At 46.6% G+C, this 9715-nt stretch overlaps 1 protein-coding gene across 3 annotated transcripts in view; it reads left to right on the forward strand.

The window, feature by feature from the left end:
• The first annotated feature begins 1165 nt into the window (after positions 1 to 1165).
• Positions 1166 to 9715, forward strand: part of Ift46 (intraflagellar transport 46) — an 18402-nt gene continuing 9852 nt past the window's right edge. The window contains exons 1-4 of one of the 3 annotated variants that reach the window (XM_005347202.1): positions 1166 to 1397; positions 2033 to 2129; positions 4649 to 4728; positions 7698 to 7831. In XM_005347202.1, coding sequence (XP_005347259.1) covers positions 4684 to 4728; positions 7698 to 7831 — 179 coding nt within the window. In that variant the 5' untranslated portion in view covers positions 1166 to 1397; positions 2033 to 2129; positions 4649 to 4683. Of the gene's footprint in view, positions 1398 to 2032; positions 2130 to 4501; positions 4541 to 4648; positions 4729 to 7697; positions 7832 to 9715 lie in introns of those variants that run through there. The other 2 variants (XM_026779431.1, XM_013346112.2) reach the window with 2 other exon arrangements.

Consider the following 9715-nt stretch of genomic DNA (forward strand, 5'->3'; position numbering starts at 1 on the left):
CAGATGGTTGTGAGCTACCATGTGGTTGCTGGGAATTGAACTCAGGACCTTTGGAAGAGCAGGCAATGCTCTTAACCTCTGAGCCATCTCTCCAGCCCTTCTTTTTATTTATTTAGACAAAGTTTCCCTGTGTGGCCCGGGCTAACCCTAACAAGGAGGTCCTCCTGTTTCAATCTCCTGAATTGGGATTACAGGTATGGGCAGTGAAAGACCCTACAGACCTCCTCCTCAAAACCCGCAGCTAGCATGCTCCCTGGGGAACGTCCTGTTTGCTTAAAAAAAATTCTCCGGATCAGCAGCCAGCCTGCTCTCGTTAGAACATCCCATGTGCTTGAGAGAGCAGAATGTCTTTGAGATAGAAAGATTGCAAGGCAGGATGTCAATAAGATAGGAACAGGATGTTTTTCTTTCTTTCTCCTCCTGATCTCCCCCTTTTTTGTTGTTGTTGTTGGGTTTTTGTTGTTTTGTTTTGCTTTTTTGAGACTTCTGAGGGAGGCTTTCTCTGTGTACAACCGTGGTTATTCTGGAACTTGTTTTGTAGATCAGGCTAGCCTTGAACTCAGAAATTCACCTGCCTCTGCCTCTGCCTTCCCAGTGCTGGGATTACACCACTGCTCAGCAAAATGAAGTGTTTTTATTTTTTAATCACAGTATTTTATTGTTTTGAGACAAGACCGCAGTATCCCAGACTGGCTTCAAACTCACCAAGTTTGAAGCTGATCTGGAACTTCTACTCCTCCTGTCTCCCCCTCCCAAATGCTGGGGTTACGGGTACTTTGCCTGGCTCCTAGTTTTGTTCAGCAAATAGAAGCAGAGGAAACAGTTAAATCCTAATCTCAGCTAAAGGAAGAATAAAGAATGCCCATGTGACATAGGACACCGTGAGGGGAAAGGCTAGCATATCATAGAATTGCTATAAAAGGACTTTTAAACACTCTTGGACTTTTCTAACTATATTCTGATTAGGCTTATCTGGGAGAAACTGCATGACAAATGAGCCTTGTCTTTGAGATGACAAATTCTAGTTGGAAGAAAATCCAACAGCCTGCCCTACCACCTTTGGCCACTAGATGTCACAATCGACTCAGTTGTGGAAACCATAGACAAGTCGGCTGCTTGGCCCCTAGAGCGGCGGGCCGCTCTATCCCAGTGCCGCGTCCTGTAACCGGCGAAGGGGTGGGGTGGGGTGGAGGTGGATGGGCGGTGCAAAAGGTCTCGCGATTTTTCTTTCTTGGTCTCGCTCCGTGTTATTTTATTTATTTATCTTTTTGCCTAGAGACTGACGACAGGGCTTGCTGCACTTAGGGATCCCTGAAGTGGCCGGGCCGGAGAGTGAGACCCCAGTCCTAGGCTGGGGTTCTTTCCAAATAGAGGAAACGGATCCAGAGGGGCTACAGGTAATTGGTGCTCTCGCCAGGAGACCCCGTCACCACCGTTTTTCCGCTCTCCGCGCCCAACCAACTACCCTGGATCCTTGTCTCTTGGACAAACAAATGAGATCCTGTCTTCAAAACGGATGGAAGTGATAGAGGCGATGCTTTGGGGATTAGTAGATGGGCCGAGACTACAGTCCGCCTTCTCTCAGGACCATCCTTCCCTTCTCGGCCCAGAGGTGACCCAGAGTCTGAACCCTGTCTGGACTCTAGCACCCCTATAGTCCAGTCCCGTTTTTATCAGCCCCCCTCCCCGGCCAGGAAATAGCTGTGGGAAAACTGACCAAACCTGAGACGATCTCAGTCTACCTATGCATGCTGTGCTTCCCTTGAGTGTATCTTATATGCAGCTTTTGGTTCGCGCCTGGAAAAGATTGGATGTCCTTTTTCTTCCGCAGTTCTCTCGGCTCAAGCCAGTGCCAGCTAAATAAGGGTTGGAGCTGGTTAGCTGCTTGCTCTGGAGTCAGGAAGTTTTCCTTTGGGGAAAGTTTGGGTGTGTGTGGGGGGGGTGGGGGTGGGGTGAACGTATCTCTTCGCGGAGCCCTGAATGTACATCTCAGGCTAGGAGCTATCTATGTAACATACCTCCTTTTGCTTAGACCAAAATTGTTGAGAACCAGACTTACGATGAGCGTCTAGAGATTAACGACTCGGAAGAGGTCGCCAGTAGTAGCACTCCAACCCCCGGACATCAAGGTAAGAAAAGAAGAAAAGAGAGACAAGAAGGGAGGTGGTTTTCAAAACGCTAGCTCAGATGATTGCGTTCATGTTTGTATTCGGTAAGCTTCTAGGTCGTATCGCAAGCGTTAACTCTGAGAGTCAAGCACTTGCTGCTGATTTCGTTTCCTCACTAGTTGAGGGAAAATACCAGTTCACTGGCTTGCAGCATTTTCCAGTGCAAGCTCTATCCTCCATCACTGTTCGCTCCATGTCACCACTCTGTAGATTCTACCCCAGGTTCACTGTGTTTCGTTTTGCTTTAATTATATTTAAAAAATTCTATGTGTATGAGTGGGGTTTTTTTCTCTTTGTTTTGTTTTGTTTTTTGCCTGCATGCTTCTCTGTGTACCGCCTGCGTGCCTGGTGCTCTCAGAGGCTAGAAGAGGGCATTGGATCCCCTTGAACTGGGGTTACAAATGATTCTGAGCTGCCGTGTGGGTGCTGGGAATTGAACTCTGGTCCTTGTGGAAGATCACCCAGTGCTCTTAACTACTGAATCTTCTCTCCAGCCTGTTCACTGCTGTGTTTTGTTTTTTAACTCGTTAAGATGTGTGATAGCCTTCCCTTAACCTGCCACCCCAGCCGTAATTGCAACAGTTTTATCAGAGGTCTTGATACCATTCATTTATTCGCCTACCTCCAACTCAGATCTGCCTGCCTCTGCCTCCCCACTGCTGAGAAAAAAAGGCATGTGCCACCACTACACCCAGCTCGCCTGACATTTTTGAATGCTTGCTATGTGCCATGTTCGCGCTCGGTAATACAATGGCGAACAAAAGACACGTCTCTGCCATCCTGCTGCTTGTAATTTTAGAAGATGGATGACCAGTGAGTTAGCAGTCATTATTACAGATACCATGTATGCACTGATGTAGGCAGAGTGTTTGCTGCTATGGAATGGTGATGGGTGAGAGCGATTTGTGGCCAGGGAAGGCTCACAAGGAAAGAGCAGGGGAGGGGGTATGTATGGTCTGATCAGGAAGGAGGCGTCACAAGCAGAAAGTAGAGTTTCAGAGGCTGGGTTGCTGTTCCGTGTAGAGTTTATTGGAGAGTTCACAGATGGAAACAAGGCAGTGAGGGAGGCACCGTGGTAGTGGCTGAGTTGAGGTGCTAACGGTTTGGACTGTGGCGTGAACAGAGACCTGGCACCACTGCAAGATAGACTGCCATTAAGGAATCACTAGGCTTGCTCAGGTTTGAGTCCAGAGTTGGGGATCACACCCATGTATATTTTACCACAATAAACCAAACCAGTGTGATCCCCAGCTCAGTGTTTATTGTGGTAAAGTGTACATGGTATAGAATACTATTTTGGCCACTTTATTTGTAAAGTTACATGGCTTTATGTGATAACTGTCACCACTGTCTTAGTTACTTTTCTGTTGCTGTAATAAGACAACGTGGCAGAAACAACTTATGGAAGAGTTTATTTGAGGCTTACAGTTTCAGGGGACTGGAGTTCATGATAATTGGCAGTAGGAGAAGCTGAGAGCTTATACCCTTTTTTTGATTTTGTTTTTTTTGTTTGTTTGTTTGTTTTTTGTTTTTGGCTTTTTAAGACAGGGTTTCTCTGTGTAACAGCACTGGCTGTCCTGGAACTCGCTTTGCAGACCAGGCTGGTCTTGACCTCAGACATCTGCTGCCTTTGATTCCTGAGTGCTGGGATTGAAGGCGTGCACCACCATGCCCGGCTAAATTTTAGTATATGTGCTGCAGAAGTGAGCATGTTGAGTATTACTTAGTCACTAGGTTTTTTTTTTTTTTCTCCATCATGTTTGTATTTTATGTGTTTATTTCAAAATAGGGTTTTATTCAGTGGAGCCTAGGCTAACCCCGTACTCATTATGTAGCTCAAGCTGGCCTTGAATTTGAGATACCCTTCTGTCTTAGTCTCCTGAGTACTGTAAACTACCATGCCCAGTGACTTGAACAAATGGAGCTCTTGCCAGCTGTGGACTTGTTTTCAGCTGGGTAATTTAATAAGTCAAAAAATGTTAATCTGCATGCATTTGACTTCGAATTCATCTAATATGTTTTCATGCTGGTTATGCTTAAATCTGATTATACTTTTTTCCCCTTTGTTTAAGATTTATTTATTTATTATATAAATAAATAAGATTTATTTATTTATTATACAGGTTCTACCTGCATGTATTCCTGCAGGCCAGAAGAGGGCACCAGAGCTCATTACAGATGGCTGTGAGCCACCATGTGGTTGCTGGAAATTGAATTCAGGAATTTTGGAAGAACAGGTGGTGTTTTTTAACCTCTGTGCCATCTCTCCTGCCCCCATGGCTCATGTCTTTAATCTCAGCACTTGGGAGGCAGAGACAGGTGGATCTCTGAGTTTCAGGACAGCCTGATCTACAAAGTGAGTTCTAGGACAGGTAGGGCTACACCAAGAAACCCTCTCTTGAAAAAATAAACAAAGAAAAAAGCAAAAAGAGAAAGAAGAAACAATCATTTAAGCACTAATGAAAAACTCTTCCCCGAAGGTCCCCCGGTTTCTGCGGGTCTCCCCAAGGAGACTATGGCTGACAACAGCAGCGATGAGTACGAAGAGGAAAACGACAAGGTGCAGTATAGCCGACAGTGTCTTCAGGGTCTGGGCTCGGTGCAGTTGATGTGAGATGACACCGAGTCAGCAGGAAACGTTCCCCGAGCATTGACCTCATGGCTTCACAGTTACTGCTGAGCCCTCCTCACACAGACTACGGCTAGCTGTTTATGTGTGTCTCTATGATGATGTCAGAAACCCGACAGCCATGAGCTGCCATGTGGGTGCTGGGAATTGAACCCGGGTCCTCTGGAAAAGCAGCCAGTGTTCTTAACTGCTGGCGGCGCCATCTCTCCAGCCCCTACAGCTGGCTCGTAGTGGGCAGCTTCATCTAAAATGAGACCGTGTTTCAGAGCTTATTGGTTATAAAAATCAACCAGGATACTTGCTCTTAAAAATACAGATTCCAGCCAGGTGGCGGTGGCACACGCCTTTAATCCCAGCACTGGGGGGCTGAGGCAGGCGGATCTCTGTGAGTTTGAGGCCAGCCTGGTCTAGAGAAAGTTCCAGGACAGCCAGGGCTACATAGAGAAATTCTCTCAAAACAAGAATGTGTGTGTGTTCATTTCTTGTCTAGAGAAATGTAAATGTCCCAGCAGTTAAGAGCACTGGTTGCTCTTAGAGAAAGAGTCCCAGCCCCCAGATGGCAGCTCATAACCTTCTGTAACTACAGTTCCAGGGAATCTATGCTCTCTCTGGCCACTCTGGGCAACAGACATGAAGGTTGTACATTGACATACCTACAGGCAAACACCCATACATATGTAATGAAATAGTGAAACATAAAAATACAGATTCCTAATTCCCTTCCAGAATCTCAGCGGTACTACTTCAGAACTTGTGTGTTTGTGTGTGTGTGTATGTGTATAATTTTTTTTTATTTGTTTGGTTTTTGGAGACAGGGTTTCTCTGTGTAGCCCTGGCTGTTTGGAACTCACTCTATAACCTTAAAAATTACTTTTATCATTTGTTTATTCATTTTTATTTTATTCATATAGGTGTTTTGCCTTCATATATTGTTTTTCTTCTTTTTTTTTTGTTTTTCAAGGCAGGGTTTCTTTGTGTAGCCTTCACTGTTCTGGAACTCACTCTGTAGACCAGGCTGGCCTCGAACTCACAGAGATCTGCCTGGCTCTGTCTCTGGAGTACAGGATTAAAGGCGTGCGCCACTGCCCACCTTGCCTGCATATGTTTCTATGTACCATATGTGTACCTTGTGCCCATGGGGCTAGAAGAGGACATTGCATCCCCTGAAACTGGAATTAGAGATGGTTGTGAGCTGCCATGTGGGTGCTAGGAATTGAACCCAGATCCTTATTTGTTTATTATGTATATAGTATTCTATCTGCATGCATACCTGCATGCCAGAAGAGGGCACCAGATCTCAATACAGATGGTTGTGAGCCACTGTGTGGTCCTGGGAATTGAACTCAGGACCTCTGGAAGAACAGGCAGTTCTCTTAACTTCTGAGACATTTCTCCAGCCCCTTAACTACACTCTTAATCGCTGAGCCATCTCCCCAGACCCTAAGAAGCTACTTTAAAAGGAGGCTAGTTGGTCACCTGTCAGGTCCTAAGGGAGGGCATGCTACAGGCTACAGGCCACAGAGACAAAGATAAGAACCTGTCTCAACTGTCTCTGCAAGTGAAGACACCACCAGACCCTTTCTTACGGACCTGAGAGCGTAGGATGGAGCATAGCCAGCCAGAAACTCAAAAATGTAGGCTGTTGGTAGGTGGGCCCGTGTCTTTAATCCCAGCGGGTGAATCTCTTGAGTTCAAGGCCAACGTAATCTACAGAGCAAGGTCCTGGATAGCCAGCCAGGGCTACACAGTGAAACCCTGTCTCATAAACCAAAAGCCAAAACAAAACAAAAAACCCAGCAACAATAATGATAAAAAAGAAGAAACCACAGACACTTAGGCTATAATGCCAAGAACACAGGAGCCGCTCATGCTGAACTAGAATGTGTAGTCAGTACACTTGCTCACAGGGGAAGGGTCCTGTGGACAAACTAGATACACCATGAAGGAGGTTTCACTGAACAAAAATGGGAAGCCCCTACTCTCCAGAGCTGCTTATGAGAATCCAGGCTCGGGGTTGAGCATCTATCTACTTTATTCATGTGATATTTTCCAGCCCTTCGAGCATTCTTACAAATTAGGTGCTAGGTTTCTCTGTGATCTTTATGAAGACCGTGAGCCTGCAAAGTTTGTCTCCTCCACTTCATCTTTTCCTACTCCCTAACTAATCTGAAGTTGTTACCCTTTTCCTGTATTTTTGTTCTCTTTTTAAGTATGTTTGTGTGTTTGTGCACATGAGTACGGGTACCCATGCAGGCCAGAAGAGCTCAGATCCTTGAGCTGCCATGACGGCAGGGGAGGTTGTGAGCTGCCTTTTGTAGGTGTTGGGAGCTAAAGTCTAGCTCACTGCGAGAGCAGTTTGTGCTCTTTGTCACTGAGCTTCTCCCCCATGATTTCTTTTACCCTGAATTATGTGTAAATATGAGTGTGCGGGGTGTGTGTGGCTGTGCGAGGGGGAGTGGGTATGTGTGAGTGTGCGGGGGACTGTGGGCATGTGAGTGTGAGTGCAGGTGCCCTCAGATTCCAGAAGGATCCCCTGTCATGGATTCTGGGAATGGAATATGGGTTTTCCTTTTCCTGAGCCCTCTCTCCAGCCCCACCCCCTTTCCCTAAATTTGGGGAGTGAGGCTTCTGGGTTATTTTATGTATTGCTTCCAAGATCAAGTGATAGGCTCCTAGCTATAAGCTGAGTAGACTTTGTACCCTGTTTCTAGTAGAGAATTATGGTTGAAGACTGTGGGGCTCTACGTAGCAGGAGAATGTTCTCAGGCCCCTGGGGATGGTGCCGCCTCTTTTTCTAGTGACCAGGTGGCAGAGGTCTGCGGGCATTATGAGAACAGTGCCGAGTCAGGCACAGGAATTAAATTCCTCTTTACATAACTGTTCCCACCTGCCCTGCCCAGGAGAAGAAGAAGCCCTCCCAGCTGACCCCTCAGCGGGCCTTCAGTGAAAATGATGATGATGATGAGGACGATTCATCCGAGACCGATTCTGACGAGGACGACGATGACGACGAGCATGGAGCACCTCTGGAAGGGTAGGACGAACCTGTGCTGAGGGGGATTTCGCTCAAGATGGCAGTTGGAAGGACTTATCTGGGAGTAGATTGTAGCATCTTTTGATGTTCTCTACTTAGGGCTTTCTCATATCTCAGGAGCCCGGCACTGCCCCAACTGCTCCTGTGATGTCCTTAAACTACCTGAAACATTGTGGGCTCAGCAAATACGCCGGGTTAACCTAAAGCATGGCCTCTGCTCCCAGGAGCTCCCCCTTGGGAAAGAAGTGCACTGTGCATATGCCCAAGCATTTTGGTCTAGTGGGGTCCACTACATGCACATAAGCGTTTCCGTCTTAGGCTGAGGTCCTTCCTGGACAGCAGGGAAGAGTATCAGGGGCCTCACACTGAGGCCAGGTCCTTGGGTGACGCTAAGTAAACAGCAACAACAACCATTTTACACTGACGCAATCCAGTCACAGTGCATCATGAGCCACTCCTGTAAGCTGTAATCAACATGCATTCGGAACGCCATCCATTCACGCTGGGGATATAGCCCAGTGGGCATGTGCTTGCCTGTGTGTGTGAGGCCCTGGGTTCTGTCCCCAGAACTGCAAAACAAACATATAAAATACAGTTACTAACCAAGTGTAATGACACGAATCTGAAATCTCAGCTACCTGGAAGGCTGAGGCAAGATCTCTTCAATTCAGGAGTTTAAGGCCAACCTGGGCAACATAGCAAAGCTTCATCTTAAAATAAAGTTAAGTTTAACAAAAATTTAATTAAAAACTTAAGTATATAAAACAACCAGTGAACTAAATGATGAAACAACCATTTTTTTTTTAACTTGTTGAAAGTATAGTTGCAGCCTAGTGTGGTGGCGCACACCTTTAATCCTGGCACTCAGGAGGCAGAAGCAGGCTATGAGTCTCTGTGAGTTGAAGGCCAGGCTGGTCTACATAGTGAGTTCCAGGAGAGCCAGGGATTTGGAGAGAGGCCTTGTCTGTGTCAAAAATTAAGGGAAGTGTATGATGTGGAGGGGGGCAAGGACAACAGAGATGGCTCAGAGGTTAAGAGCACTTGCTGCTCTTGCAGAGGACCTGGATTCACTTCTCAGCACCCACATGGTGGCCCACAGTCATCTGTCTCCAGTTCCAGGTGTTCCGATGCCCTCTTCTGATGCCTGAATGTGTGTATTTGTAGGCAAGTCTCTCATATACAGAAATTTTTTTATTATTTTTTTTATTATGTATATAACATTCTGCTTCCATGTATACCCACACACCAGAAAAGGGCACCAGATCTCATTACAGATGGTTGTGAGCCATCATGTGGTTGCTGGGAATTGAACTCACGACCTCTGGAAGAGCAGTCAGTGCTCTTAACCACTGAGCCATCTCTCCAGCCTTGAAAATAATTTTTTTAAGTATATAGTGCTATCTGCATTAGTAAAGTCTAGTTTCTGAACCAGGCAGAGTGGCTTAGGCCTGTAATCCCAGCAGTTAGAAGATGGAGGCAGGAGAATTGATGCAAATTTGAGACTAACATAGTGAGACCCTGACATTTGCAGAGCTTCTGCCATGTAGCATGAAACCTGCCCATTGTCTGAACTCTATCCCAAAAGTGTAGTTTTTCCTTTACTTCCTTCCTGTGTCTCTGGTCTACTAGCTTGCTTGTGGTGGGCTTTCTCACTTTCTCACCTAGTGTCTAAAGACACCCCTATCACTACTCTCACACTCCACGATCCCTACCTCACACTCCCCCCATCCCGACCCCACACTCCCCACATCCCTACCCCACACTCCCACAACCCTAACCTCACACTCCCACATCCCTACCCCACACTCCCACATCCCTACCCCACACTCCCCCCATCCCTACCCCACACTCCCCCCATCCCTACCCCACACTCCCCCCATCCCT

Source organism: Microtus ochrogaster, chromosome 5 (genome assembly GCF_000317375.1).
Source record: "Microtus ochrogaster isolate Prairie Vole_2 chromosome 5, MicOch1.0, whole genome shotgun sequence".
NCBI classification, from domain to species: domain Eukaryota; kingdom Metazoa; phylum Chordata; class Mammalia; order Rodentia; family Cricetidae; genus Microtus; species Microtus ochrogaster.